At 53.3% G+C, this 13,222-nt stretch overlaps 5 protein-coding genes across 5 annotated transcripts; 3 read left to right on the top strand and 2 right to left on the bottom strand.

Moving 5' to 3' along the window:
* Nucleotides 1-1,848: 1,848 nt before the first annotated feature.
* PV09_02730 (uncharacterized protein) lies at nucleotides 1,849-3,166 on the bottom strand. Its single transcript, XM_016355821.1, has 2 exons — nucleotides 2,857-3,166; nucleotides 1,849-2,797 (listed from the first exon to the last, which is right to left on the bottom strand). The coding sequence occupies exons 1-2, from the start codon at nucleotides 3,118-3,120 to the stop codon at nucleotides 1,961-1,963; spliced, it is 1,101 nt and encodes a 366-aa protein (XP_016216127.1). The 5' UTR covers nucleotides 3,121-3,166; the 3' UTR covers nucleotides 1,849-1,960.
* A 1,609-nt stretch (nucleotides 3,167-4,775) lies between these two features.
* Nucleotides 4,776-6,049, top strand: PV09_02731 (uncharacterized protein). The gene is made up of 2 exons (XM_016355822.1): nucleotides 4,776-5,054; nucleotides 5,124-6,049. The coding sequence occupies exons 1-2, from the start codon at nucleotides 4,915-4,917 to the stop codon at nucleotides 5,965-5,967; spliced, it is 984 nt and encodes a 327-aa protein (XP_016216128.1). The 5' UTR covers nucleotides 4,776-4,914; the 3' UTR covers nucleotides 5,968-6,049.
* PV09_02732 (cytochrome c) lies at nucleotides 6,018-7,276 on the bottom strand. The gene is made up of 4 exons (XM_016355823.1): nucleotides 7,134-7,276; nucleotides 6,848-6,879; nucleotides 6,628-6,786; nucleotides 6,018-6,436 (listed from the first exon to the last, which is right to left on the bottom strand). The coding sequence occupies exons 1-4, from the start codon at nucleotides 7,150-7,152 to the stop codon at nucleotides 6,317-6,319; spliced, it is 330 nt and encodes a 109-aa protein (XP_016216129.1). The 5' UTR covers nucleotides 7,153-7,276; the 3' UTR covers nucleotides 6,018-6,316.
* A 309-nt stretch (nucleotides 7,277-7,585) lies between these two features.
* On the top strand, nucleotides 7,586-9,256 carry PV09_02733 (uncharacterized protein). The gene is made up of 7 exons (XM_016355824.1): nucleotides 7,586-8,183; nucleotides 8,235-8,318; nucleotides 8,375-8,388; nucleotides 8,440-8,644; nucleotides 8,692-8,765; nucleotides 8,814-8,949; nucleotides 9,013-9,256. Exons 1-7 carry the CDS (start codon nucleotides 7,953-7,955, stop codon nucleotides 9,025-9,027), a joined length of 759 nt encoding a protein of 252 aa, XP_016216130.1. The 5' UTR covers nucleotides 7,586-7,952; the 3' UTR covers nucleotides 9,028-9,256.
* An 811-nt stretch (nucleotides 9,257-10,067) lies between these two features.
* On the top strand, nucleotides 10,068-13,120 carry PV09_02734 (uncharacterized protein). Its single transcript, XM_016355825.1, has one exon. The coding sequence runs from the start codon at nucleotides 10,290-10,292 to the stop codon at nucleotides 13,005-13,007; it is 2,718 nt and encodes a 905-aa protein (XP_016216131.1). The 5' UTR covers nucleotides 10,068-10,289; the 3' UTR covers nucleotides 13,008-13,120.
* The last annotated feature ends 102 nt before the right edge of the window (nucleotides 13,121-13,222 follow it).

The raw sequence follows: 13,222 nt of genomic DNA on the forward strand, positions 1-13,222 counted from the left end.
TACGCCCTGCTAGCGAATGATATTGCACGCTGCTGCAGAAGGGAGAAAGAGAGTAAAGAGAAAGAGAGGGGGGAAACAATGGGCATGCAAGAGGGGAAAAAAAAAAAAGAAAGTGCGGGACTGCAAAGGCTGTCCACGTCCTTGCCTCGCGGTTCATGCAAGGGCGGTGAAGAGGGAGTCCTTTGTGGTGGGCGATGTTTGGAGGTGCGGCCGGCACAGCTTCTTCGCATTGCTTTGTCTTGCCTCTACAGCTTTTTTCTGTTTGTACCGGCAACGGGCAAACGGCCACACGCTCTGCACCATTCTTCTTCTGCAGACCCGTCCAGGCGGGAATGGCTGTCTCGTCTGAGGCGAAGCCGCACACAATGTTTATCTGTTCTGACCACCGAGCAGGCGCAGAAGAAGCCCGCGCCCGGCACGCGTCCCTGGCTTGCTTCACCCACGAGCAGGTTCAACGTACGCTCTCCCTTCCGTCCAGGCACTCGCTGCTGGGCCGTCGCGACTCAGTGTCACGGAAGCAAATCCTCCTCCAGCGGGACGACCCTGGGGGAAGCTCAGCCAACCTGGCGGCTGGAAGAGGACTAGCCGGCCCGTCTTGCTTGGGCTCCATCCTTGGCCGGCTGCTTGTCAGATCCCATGGGAAGACGCGCCAGGTGGCCACCAGTGAGCAGACGCAGCCGGCCAAGCGGCTCCCCTCGCCAGCAACGCGCACGCAAGCGTTCGAAGAGCGACCGTCGACGGGCGGGTTTCCTGTCTTTGCCTGCGCTCGTTCTCGTCTGAAGACGGAGAAGAGCAGGGGCGCGGCAGGCGGGTGACAATGAAGCACAGTATTCTAGAAGGCGCCGCGCCGCACGTCCGAGCAAAAGAGGAATAATGGATTCAGATAAAGAGCGCAAGGGGGGGTGGGGAGAGCGACGCCGGCCCCCAGGCGGGCCACGCGTGGGAAACTCCGCAGCGATCACGAGCGGCAGAAGGCCAGGAGCTGCAAGTTACTTGCTGTTTGTGCACCACGATGGCAGAGAGGCAGCGCGAGCTTGCGCCAGTCGGTCGCCGAACTGGTGCTAGCCCACCGCGCCCTCCGCTCGTGCTGCCACCAGCACTGCCAGCGCTGCCGGGGCCCGGCTCCGCAGTGGGACGCCCCTGGAAGACGCGTCCGAGGCACAGAAGAGAGAGAAGGCCGGCGGCAGGAGCAGACAAGTTGCCGCTGCCATGAACCAACTTGCTGAAACCCGCCGGATTGGCCAGCTTCACTCGTCAACTGCGCACGCCGCCGTCGCACCCGCGCCGCTCCCGATCCCTCCTCCCCATGCGTGTGCAGACGTGTCCGTCGCGGACGCTGGGTCGCGCACGTCGCCGCCCGTCGTTGCTTCGATGCGCAGCCATGAAGCCGGCGCGACGCGCAATCCCACGTCTTGCCCGCCCTCGCGCATCCGAAATTGACGCCGCAAATGGGCCCAGTCTCACGCCGGAGATCTTCACGATCGCCGTCTTACTTGGGCCCGTCAACCTGCATACGGCCAGAGGCGCGAACCGCGGGCTCCGGTCACGAATGTGTCCCTTGGTCTTTCCTTTCCGTAGGGACGATCGCCGTTGCCATCATCAACTATCGTCCTTTTCTTTTCGTTCTCATTGTTCTCGTGCCTGTACAATGTAGCGATCGTCAAAGCCAGTACGGTGATGGGCATGACAATGATGCTTGTGATGAGGGGTTTATGCGACACCTGCTTTGTTTCTTTGTCTCTTACACAAACACACTCTTGCTCTTTGCCTCTCTCTCTCTCTCTCTCTCTCTCTCTCTCTCTCTCTCTCTCTCTCTCCCTCCCTCCCTCCCTCCCTCCTTCCCTCCCTCCCTCCTTCCCTCAGACACACGTACATTCAAATGCATACGCACGATTACTTCGTATTTCGTATGACCCCATGGCCATGCCATTGCATGCACGACAGGCACCGACGCAACGTGCTACGCTGCGTTTGCCAGCCTTCTCATGCGAGCCAGTGATGCCTTACCCGCCCGGCTCTCATTTGATCGTGAAACCTCCTTTGAGATCCACTCGCCCACCTCTGCAAGCCTGACCAGGTCCACGCCCGTTCGCAGCCCCAGAGTTTCGAAAAGGTAGACTAGATCTTCGGTCGCGACGTTGCCCGTTGCTCCGGGGCTGTACGGACACCCACCCAGGCCACCCACGGCAGAATCAAACGTCCGAACGCCTGCCTCCAACCCCACCATCGTGTTGACGAGCGCCTGTCCGTACGTGTCGTGAAAGTGGAGCGCGATGTCGTTCGTGTCCACGCCTGCGGCCGCCAGCGTCTTCAGCAGCTCGCGCGTGCGAGGCGCGGTCCCCATTCCCGTCGTGTCGGCCACGCTGATCTCGTCGGCCCCCATCTCCAGCAGCGTGACGGCCAGTTCGGCAACCTTGTGCGGGTCGACGTTTGGTCCTTCGTACGGGCAGCCCAGCGCAACCGAGATGTACGCGCGAACCTTAATCTTGTTTTGCCTGCCCGATTCAAACACTGGCTTGAACCGCTCGAGTGACTCTGCTATGCTGCAGTTCGTATTTTTCTGCGTGAACGTCTCCGTGGCGGCCGTGAAGATGGAGAGCTCGACTTCAGGGCGGTTGGACGGTGGCGAAGGCGGTGGCGTGAGCGGTTCAGTCGACGCTTGTTGCTGCTTGTTGAACACGGAGAGAAAATTGTCCACGCCTTTCTTGTTAGGTACCAAGAACTGATACACGATGGGGTCAGGTGCTTGGGGAGGTTTCGTCAATATGCTCTCCAAGATCTCTGAGGAGTTCGCCATCTACGCTGTGTCAGTTCCGATCCCCGACCCACGGGTAACGAGCGATTCGCAAAGCTTACCTGCGGAGTCCACTTTGGAGACACAAAAGAGCCAGCTTCAATCGTTCGAAGCCCCGTTTCCGCCAGTCGGTGTATGAGCTCCAGCTTAGTGTCTAACGGGATCGTCTTCTTCTCGTTCTGCAGTCCGTCCCGTGGGCCGACTTCAATGATATTGACCGCGTCCTTCGTAGCCGTGCTGGCATACCCTCTGCGGGCACGGATACGACATGCTGAGCACCGGTACCCCACGCGAGCCAGACGAAACAGCGAGGATCTCGAAGCCATTGTGTAGGTGTATGGAAGAGTGAAGGCAGATTTGCCAGTTGCGATCACAAACCTCGTTCTGAGGGTACAGACGGAAAGCTTCCCCACAATCCACTAGGCCACATGCGGGACAAGCTCCGTTCGTCTGTGCAAATTTCCCACAGATCCAGGAACCACCACTGTCCCCTCCTAAAGGCCGGCTCATCGAGGACTTTTCATTGTGGTTGGAATCGAATCTAGAATTCTTCTTTAAGATAAACAAGTCCCCTTTTTCTATGCTTAGAGTACTCCTGCGTCGAAATCTCTACGCGACACAAGAAGCAAAAGAAAGAATGCCAGCTTAAGAGTGCAATCAGGTTGCACACAAGGGATTTTCTCCACCATCAGCAAAAGCAGGCACAACTAATTCGCATCCTGTTGCATTCGTTAGGCCCAAAAAGGATTTGTCTTACGTCAAGTCTCTTTTGATCAACTTTAATGTGCTCATTTGTCTACAGAAGGGCAGCTGCGCTCGCTGTCCTCTGCAGATGCCGCATCTCCTCCCTAAATGCTGAGGTTTCCTTTCCGTGTCGTGACAGTATCAAACATACGTAGTGTATGCATTTTGGGAACCTACGATTGCGTTGTATTTCAAAGTTGCTGCTCTAAAATCGTGCGTACGGGAAAATGTCCTAGCGGAAAAGGTGCATTTCGTTGGAACCTTTCCTGAGAGCCGATACTTTGCGAGAACCAAACGTACGGCTGCCAGCCGCTTGTAAAACCAAGTATCAACTTCTCGATGATGCGGGTCCTATTGATGAACCTGTCTTGATGCAGATCCTTCCGTCGCTCGACATCCAGAAGAACATACATTCCAGAGAGCAAATACATCTACACGTATTTCATCATATGGTATGTGAAGCGGCCATCACGCGTCTTCGCATCAGGTTTCTTGACTCGGATCGATGCGTACAGGCAAACTTGAAACAGCGACAGAAGCACGTTACGGCGGTGATAACGCATCTACGCTAGAATGGCTGAGGTCCCGTGAATGTGTAAACTTGGTGGTGGCTGAAAGTCAGCGAAGAGAAGGCGAGAAACGGGGACGCCTCGCGCCATGATCCGCCATTTCTTGCAAGGGCACGCTATCAACGATTCCATACCATCCTCGAAAATCCAAATCCTCATCCACACGCTCAAAGTCCTCGAAAAAGGAAGACAGGGCCGCAAGAGTAGATGTTTCAAAATGGTAGTCTGTAATGGCCACTACCATTGTCGTCACCGACCTGTGCATTAAAGCCTTTGGCTTCACTCCGGACGTAGTGTGCATACTTTTTCTCCGGGCTGGCGCCGGCTTTTAGCGGCTGCAGGATTGAAAAATTTGAGCCTACTCGGAATTACGCAAGCAATACCCCATTCTACGCCGGTCATTCAACGTGGGCTATCCTCTTGCTGAAGATGAGGTCAGGCAGTGCCGCCTTAGTGGACGGAGTTAGTAAGGATCAGTAACATCACTCGGTCGAGTTTTTTGCCATTGCTTTGAACGTCATTGTCCCAAAGCATGAAAACGTTGTGAAAGAAGATGAAGGCTTCTGTGTGTCAGGGTTCTCTTTGGTGTCGGAGACAAGGCACCAAACTTGACCCCGATGCTTCTGGAGATAGCGTCATATTCTAATGCTATTGGGCCGTGATGTGTAGGACGATATAGTCGTATAAAAAGGTTGGAGCTCGCCTTGCTAGAGCTTAAAAACACCAGAATCATTTGAGTCAACTTGATACCCCTTGTCTTCTTGAAGTCGACAAAGCCAAAAAGTACACCATAAGTCGGAAAACAAAATGACTACCAAGTTGGTTGGCAAGACTGTCGGCACGACAGGCTTTGGCCTTATGGGCCTGTCTTGGAGAGCCAAGCCTCAGCCGATCGAAGACTCGATAGCGGTGATGAAAGCTGCGCTGAATGCCGGGGCCAACTTTTGGTAAGCACATTGTCCGCTTCAAGAAGAGAAAAAGTCGCCTTCGTAGCCATCCGCTGAACGCGTCGACAGGAACGGCGGGACCTTCTACGGCACGCCCGAATACAACTCTGCCCATGTGCTCAAGGCGTACTTCGACAAGTACCCGGAGGACGCTTCCAAGGTCGTGATCAGCATCAAGGGCGGCCACGGCAAGGCCGGCATCGACGGTTCGCCCGAGAACATGCGCCGGGAGGTCGACAACTTCTACAGCATCGTCGGTGACCGCTGCAAGATCGACATTTTCGAGTGCGCCCGCGTCGACCCCAAGGTGCCCATCGAAACGACCGTGGGCGCGCTCGCCGAGCTCGTCAAGGAAGGGAAGATTGGCGGCGTGGGGCTCAGCGAGTGCAAGGCCGACACGATTCGACGCGCCGCGAAGGTCACCCGGATCGCCTCCGTCGAGGTCGAGTTCTCCCTGTTCTCCGTCGACATCCTGACGAACGGCGTCGCGGACGCCTGCGCCGAGCTGGGCATCCCCATAGTCGCCTACTCGCCGCTCAGCCGCGGCTTCTTGACCGGCGAGCTGCGCAAGTTCGAGGACCTGCCGGAGGACGACATGCGCCGGCACTACCCGCGTTTCCAGCCGGAGAATTTCGACAACAACCTGAAGCTCGTCGACGAGGTCATGAAGATTGCAAACGCCAAAGGCTGCAGCGCAAGCGCCGTCGCGATCGGCTGGGTGAAGGCCCACAGCGGTCATCCTGCTGAGATCATTCCCATTCCAGGAACAACTAAGCCAAAGCGCTTGGAAGAGAATATGCAGGATGCCAAGCTGACTTCAGAGGACATCAAGCAGCTTAATGAAGCAGTCAAGAAGTGCGAGGTGCTGGGTGGACGCTACCCAGCAGCAGTCGATGCTCTCTCATGGGGTTGATAACGTCAAGGACGGGATACGAGAATGTACTGTTGTGGCAAATAAGCAAATTGAAAAGGAATCTTGTGACCGTTTGACACACTTTTTGACTTCTATCGCACAAATAACTAGCCAAAAAGCAAGCCAGAAGTCCGAACCACATGTTTGTCTATCAAAGCGGAGATTCATGAAAAAGGAGAACAAATGCGCGATGCATTATGCCAAGTCGGATGCTGGCACACGCTTTCGTAATGTACAGATCGACATCATCCCGCTAACACTCAAAGGCACCGTGCAAGCTCATTCTTCCTATTACCGCTCCCACCCTAACCTTACATACACCCGTCCGCTACTGTTGACGTCGAGATGTTTACTTGGTCTCCTCGCGGAGGAAAGTAATGAGATCATTTCGATCCTTGGCCTTCTTCAGACCACCGAAAGCCATCTTGGTGCCTGGGATGTACTTCTTTGGGTTTTCTAGGTACTCGAACTATCATCTTACGTCAGCGCTCCAAGCTCAGCGGATGCGTCGGCAAGCAGTATCAACGTGCGCATCGACACAATCTAATAGACATCGCGATACGTTGCAAGAATTATACAAAGTCATTCACATCGCCTATGACGCATTGTGTGTTCTTTGCTACGGTATGCTTGCTTGCCATTTTTTGGTTCAAAACTTACGAGAGTTCCCTCATCCCATGTGATGCCCTTCTGCTTGTTCGCATCGGTGTATGAGAAGCCTTCGACCTGGCCAGTCTTGCGGCCGAAAAGGCCGTGCAGGTTTGGACCAATCTTGTTGCCCTCGCCCTCCTTCAGAGTGTGGCACTGAGCACATCGAGTCTAGATGAACGTCAGTTGCTTTTCAAATATATAAAAGAAAAGATTTTTATGGATCCCTTACCTTGAAGAGGTTGGCACCCTTCTTGCTATCGCCTAGATGAGTCGAATTGTCAGCATGCACATTCTTGGAACGTCTCTCAGCCGCGGTGACGTCGCCAGAACTTCAAGGCTCGTTGCAGTCCACAACACGAGAGTCAAAGACTCAATGGCAGTAAAGAGGGCACCAGCAGTTAGATATCGATGATGCGCAAGCAGTCATCGATATTTAAGAGTTGGATACAAAGAGTTTCCACCATGTAGTCGATGATTCGCTCTCAAGACGTCCTCGTACGATGGGAATCGCCTACCTTCTTCGAAGCCAGCCATCTTATCTGAAGTGGATAGGGAGATTTGACGATCGTGAGATGTCAAGTAGCTTTAGTAGAAAGAAGATAGTGATGAAGTTTTCGCGGGAGAGTGTGGATGGAGGAAAAGATGAAGGCGTGGTCGAGTCTCAAAAGAAAAAAACCCGCGGTGACGCTTCGGTTGCCAGAGGCAGCACGAGCCACACGGACGCCACAGTTTGGGCGCTTTTCTTTCCATCAATCCGGCTGCCGCCGAATCAGCAGCCGTATCTTTGTCATCCGGGCTTGCATCCACTTAGAGAGCGTGGACTGGAGTCTAGTAGTGGAGCCCATTATCTCGTTTCGAAGGAAAATTGTTAGGCGTAAAAATTGAGTTCAGTTCGCTCGACATGGTGCTTATGAGATGAGGGTCATTGTACGTAACACACGTTTTCCAGGTCCAAAAAAGGCACGGCCTAACCTTTAACTTCACTCGGGTCTTCATGTTCATCTCACTGCAGACTGTAAGATTTTGTAGCGGCCATTAACATGCTCGTCAACATTCTTTACACAAAGTTGAGCTTTGTATCTTTGCAAGCCGTAGCTCTGACCTTAGTATGGTCGGCCTTGGCCGGAATCCTGGTGTCACGAGCGCGCAAGTCGCATGACTTCGCTCGCATTATTTCCGGCTGGAATATGTTTACGACAAGACATTCTTTATTTAATCCGCCTTCTTTTTAGATTCGACAAAGTGGTCTTCTGGGTGAAGGAGCGGTGAAGATATTTCCCTCATCCAGTTCAGGTTACACAGCCTGGAGTGGCTCTGATAGTCAGCGAAGCCTTATGTCCGGCACCATGACAACTGCCTCCGCCTCAGAAAAGACATGGCTTGTAGTTGGGGCCTCACGCGGCATCGGCCATGAGTTGGTGCGACAACTTTTGAACAATGGCAACCGTGTTCTGGCCACTGTGAGGGGTTCCGAGTCTGTTCATGAGCTTTGGGGCAACGATCAAGCGACGGAAGCTAATTGCCAGCTTTTGCAATGTGACATGCTCGATGGTAAAAGCATCAATGTGCGCATTGGTCAAAATATCCCAAAATCTCTGGCTGTTAACAGCGTATAGCAATTCATCACAGACCTGCAGCATACAGGGACGAAAAGGATAGATTATGTGGTCCTCAACGCAGGAGTGTTGAAATACCCAAATGTAGGACACGTATCCATTGGGGTGACTTGAACTTGCTAATGTTCTCCACTGTACAGAGAGCCACTGAAATGTGAGATGTTCACTAGTTCCTTAAAAGTAGTGTGACATTTACAAATTGTAGCTCGTACGAGGATCTTGTTTTTCATCTGAACACGAACACCGTAGGTCCTATCATCACGGCTCGGAAGCTATTACAGTCCGGTGTCTCGATTGGGACGATAGCTTTTATGTCGAGTGATTCGGGATCCTCCACCGAGTTTCGGGATTTTGAGGATGGATTCGCAGCGTACGGCGCATCAAAGGCTGCGCTGAACCATATGCTCAGAGTCGGTATCTTCTCTTGAACATCGATGTGCGCTAACCGTTCCCTCAGCACATGGCTGCAGAGCTCAAACGAAAAGGAGCAGAGACGGTGATTCTCGCCCTGCATCCCGGTGAAGTAGCAACGTCCGTCTCTCTCGTTGCCTGTGTGTTACCCAGCTGATTTGATGCAAGCGACATGGCCAACATCGATCTTGGGTGGGAAGTTGAAGGCCAGATGACTGCAGAACAGTCGGTTTCTGCATTGCTGGAGGTGATCCCGAGCAAAACTCCTGATCAGAGTGGCACGTTTTGGACCTGGGAAAATAAGGTACGTCTGAAAAGCACCGTCTTAGACCTTTGAACAAGAGCCACTCGGCTAAGCGTAGATAAGCCGTATCCGTGGTGACGCAAGTCCTGTTAATAGTGGCACGGCGTGAGGCGACGCTGCGGGTCGCGCGTGCAGGTGCAGCACAATACTGTAGATTACACAACTTGTGGTAGGACGCGGGCCGCGAGCTTTGCTGCAGATCGAAGCCAACTGTCATGCTGGATCGTGTACACTGCAAAAAAGGTATCCGCTGCCACAAGGCGCTAGAGAATGATATACATGGTGGCAAAGAGATCCTTGAATCCGAAGTTCGCATTACATTTGCATTTCTGATTGGTCTTCGAATCAATCGTAGTGTCTCCCGTCCCCGCTCTCAACCTTTCAATCTGTGACTCGGAACTACGGGCAGCACATTGCGTGTGTGTGCATATGTGTGCGTTCGTCTGTGCACACGTCAGGACGAAGCGCTTGTAAACCTCCTTTGTTGCGTTGTGTTCAATTGAACGTGAATGCTTGTGCGACCTCTGCGTCAAGGCGCCTAAGTCTGGCAGGTCACAAACTACATGATACGCGATCGGACCGGCTTCCGCTTGTGCTGGAAGATGAGGATGTAGATGTCACGCTGTACGGAGGCACTGTCAGGATACATTCGCTCATCGTACATATCGCTCACGCAGAGCGAAATTGAGATGTGCGGCGTGCAGACTGAGCATGCACGTTGAGATGCGGGGGAGCCGATGACAAGAGAGGTGATTACGGATGATGCTTTGCCAGCGAAGACGATTTGGACGGTCGTCGACGCCGGAGGGAGGGCGGCCATAGTGGCACAGGCCAAGCGCGGCACTCCCGCTTCATCGTCACCGTCGTCCACGCTCGTCACAGCCGCATCGAGGCGGCAGAAGCATCTGCTTTTCGCCCCAGGCTTTCGTGGCGACTCCAAGTAACACGGGGCCCGTCGCTGCGGCTATCTGCAGGTCCCGGCCTCGAGCGTGGTGTGAGATTGGCTGGCATGAAGTTGCTGTGCCGTGGCCGTACCGTCGAGATGGCCATCGCTGCGCCTTCCCACGCTACCAAGAGCGCCAGCATCCCTGTCCTCGACCTCTCCACTGACCGCCTGTTACGCCGTCGTCAGCGGATACGGTGCTGAAGCACATGGACACTTCAGATTCTCCACTCAATGTAGGGCTGCGCGCCATCACACAGCCTGCAGACGCTTTGTCTCGCCAATTCACTTTTAATGCTCTCTTCATATCCGGCCCTGCTAAGCGCAACCTCATGAACCTTTCCTTCCTCGTCAGACCTTCCACAGATTGTACATCGCCCTGCAACACAGACGCTGGATGGACTATTCATATGACCCAGTTTCCCGCGGTGCACATGGGACCAAGCATGACTCGTTTCTCTCTCCCAGCTCACATGATGTCTACGGATACTCCCGCAGCTCCAGATCCAGCGTCCGCCTTGATGTGCCAGTCGCTGCCATGAACCGGAACAAGTCCGTCAATGAACGTGAGCGCCGACCGTATCATTATGAACCAGACCATCGCTCGCGGTCCTCGATACGGCGGGAGGATACGTATCCGGAGTTTTCGAGGCGGTCGAGGTCAACCCGCCGAACAAAAAGCTGGCCCCCACCGCCGAGCGTAGAGGATGAAGATGAGTCTCTTGCAAGGGAACACCCGAGACGCTCTAGCCCAAAGCCTGCAGATGACGAAGTGTGCATGCCTGGCACCATCGATCAAAATCCTGTCTTGATCGACCTTGAAAACCATGAGCGTCGATTTATCCTAGTGCCACAACATGACGCCAAGGAAGAGACTTCACAGCCAAAGCAGCAGCGTCCACGCAGCGAGCAACTACCATCCCTACGGATAGAAGTCGAAGAACCAGATCTGTTTAGTCGCAGACAGCCATCTCCTTACGCGTTCTCGAAATCTCCAGGCTCGGCCGGAAGCAAAGAGTCGGCTAACCCCCTTGAACCATCCAGCGCCAGTCCCGGTTCTGCAACGACCATGTCATTAAAGGACGAGAATGGAAAAAGATATAAGAATGGAAATTTTAGTTCAGATGAGAGTGAGTTGGAATCCCGTGCTGCAGACCGCTTCCAAGAACGGAAACCAAGGCTCGATGTACCATTAACTGGTTCAACCTCATCGTCGAGCCGACGACCAGAAGTCAAGCGTTTCAACAGCGATTGCACAAGTCCCACGGACAGCCGATCGCACCCTCCGACGGATGGGTCGGGCTTGTGTGAACGTGCTCCGAGGCAACCCAGTTCCGCGCCTACATCTGACGACGAGATGTCATCTCGAGTACCGGGCAAGAGCGCAAGCTTAAAACCTGTGGATATTTCAACACAAATTCCGCTCCGACAGCGTATTCATGCAGAGAGCCTGCGTGGCAGCAAACACAGTCTATATGAAGCCTCGGAACAAGAGCGCGGAAGCAGAATGAATACACCACCAGGCTCTCCAAAAATTGGGGAAAGGCCTTTGCAGAGTGATTATTATGGTACATCACGAAGTTCACGTCAAAAATCGTATACTGCGCAGGGGTTTGAGTTCAACGACTTCGCCAACGACCCCCCCCGCAGCGTCTCGTACAGCAATAGTGAGCAAAATAGTGCGTACGACTATGACCGTCGTCCTAATAGTGGCGTTTGGACTGCCACTCCGCAGTCACAAAATGCTTCATTCACAAGATCCAGCACTCTTCAGAATGATGCAAGTATGTCCGCGACAGTTCTTCCATATCCGTTGGATGACCCGATCGTTCATATGCCAAATCACGAGCATTTCATCGAAACGCCAACCTCACCTGCAATGCCGAATAAGCCGTATTTAGATGCACACAATGCTGGTGCCTCTAACCTCACTAGTCAAAGCACTGCCAAACGTCCAACGTTTCCATCTCGGTCCGAGACGACAAGCAGCGTTTCCAGCGCGTCTCGAGATTCAGACAACGCCAATACCTCATTGACTATGCCGAAGAGTCTGCCCGTGTGTCCGAGGATGGAATATTCGAAGGCTTATGACGACTGGTACACGCTCAAAGAAGATTCATCATTCGACATATGCCCTACTTGCCTAGAGGGGATAATCCGCAAAACACCATTCAGATCAGAGTTTGTGCCGGCTCGACGAAGGGGCGCATCTGTGCGCACTCGTTGCGATTTTGGCTCACCCTGGGTGAGGTTGGCCTGGTTGTTGACCATCAAAAGGCAACGCAAGGATCTTGAACTCATCTATGCGCTATCAGCCATCTCCAGTGTAGATTCGCCATGTCCAGATACGAAGGAGGGAAATGGTCCTTGGTATGGCCTACTAAGTACAGATGGCCAATTCATCCCTGGCTTTGCGATTTGTTCGTGCGATACGAAGTACATTGAGGCCTGTTTCCCATCACTCATTGGTCTCTTTACTCGCATTCCGGACAGCCTATCTGGACGAGACGCCAATATTTGTTCCATGCGCATTTCTAGTAAGCGATTTCCAACCTATCTCGACCTCCTGGAGGATATTGATGAGGAGGCACGTTTTGTACCTTTGGAATCGGCGAAAAGCCTTCAACGCCTTATCAGAGTGGTTGGTGCAGAAATGCCAAAAAAGAAGTGTACTCGAGACAGTCTTTTATATGAAGCTACATGGTATTACATGCCACTTCTGCCAGAGTTTACCGTCTGCGAAGAATGCTTTGATGAGGTCATCTGGCCAAGTGTTAAGCAGGGATCTCAGTTGGCAGATCGATTCAACAAAGTCCTAAAGCCGCTACCTGCAGGAGTTGCTGTAGAGGGAGCAAGTTGTCAGGTCTACAGTACACGTATGCGGCGCGTCTGGGAGCGAGCCGTCAAGTATGGTGAGAAGGACGGCATGATCTACCTGGCGCGGAAGGTTCGGGAACGGAAGGAGGTTGAGGACGATCTCAGGAGGCATCAGAAGGAAATAGCCAGGCTGCTGGACCGAAGCAAGAAGCTTGGAGGACCCACTGCAGCAACAGACAAAGAGCGACTGAAACGCGAGTTGGAGAATATTGAACGCGAATGGGCAGACTGGGAGTGAAAAGATAGGCTTTGTGAGGTTTGGTCTTCGAGCGTCTCGAACGACTTTTCGTCCGCAGAAAAATTATACCCCTATGCAACCCTGTAGCAGAAATACATGATCCTGAATGAATTGTGTCACAGACTTTGTGCCAACGTCCCCATCTTGTTGCGGAATTGCCCTCAAGCTGATGAAGCACTACGGTATCTAATATCTGGTAGGGGCGTGGCTAACCA

Source organism: Verruconis gallopava, assembly GCF_000836295.1.
Source record: "Verruconis gallopava strain CBS 43764 unplaced genomic scaffold supercont1.7, whole genome shotgun sequence".
Classification (NCBI taxonomy): domain Eukaryota; kingdom Fungi; phylum Ascomycota; class Dothideomycetes; order Venturiales; family Sympoventuriaceae; genus Verruconis; species Verruconis gallopava.

Bases quoted from the DNA above. Each gene is read 5' to 3' on its own strand.
- PV09_02730 (XM_016355821.1), bottom strand. From the start codon at position 3,120: ATGGCTTCGAGATCCTCGCTGTTTCGTCTGGCTCGCGTGGGGTACCGG. The intron at 2,798-2,856 runs GTAAGCTTTGCG...GACACAGCGTAG, and splicing joins CTCCAAAGTGGACTCCGCAG to ATGGCGAACTCCTCAGAGAT.
- PV09_02731 (XM_016355822.1), top strand. From the start codon at position 4,915: ATGACTACCAAGTTGGTTGGCAAGACTGTCGGCACGACAGGCTTTGGC. The intron at 5,055-5,123 runs GTAAGCACATTG...ACGCGTCGACAG, and splicing joins AATGCCGGGGCCAACTTTTG to GAACGGCGGGACCTTCTACG.
- PV09_02732 (XM_016355823.1), bottom strand. The intron at 6,787-6,847 runs GTAAGGGATCCA...ACGTTCATCTAG, and splicing joins AGGGTGCCAACCTCTTCAAG to ACTCGATGTGCTCAGTGCCA. The intron at 6,437-6,627 runs GTAAGTTTTGAA...GTAAGATGATAG, and splicing joins CATGGGATGAGGGAACTCTC to TTCGAGTACCTAGAAAACCC.
- PV09_02733 (XM_016355824.1), top strand. From the start codon at position 7,953: ATGTCCGGCACCATGACAACTGCCTCCGCCTCAGAAAAGACATGGCTT. The intron at 8,645-8,691 runs GTCGGTATCTTC...CCGTTCCCTCAG, and splicing joins CGCTGAACCATATGCTCAGA to CACATGGCTGCAGAGCTCAA. The intron at 8,766-8,813 runs GTCCGTCTCTCT...ATTTGATGCAAG, and splicing joins CATCCCGGTGAAGTAGCAAC to CGACATGGCCAACATCGATC.
- PV09_02734 (XM_016355825.1), top strand. From the start codon at position 10,290: ATGGACTATTCATATGACCCAGTTTCCCGCGGTGCACATGGGACCAAG.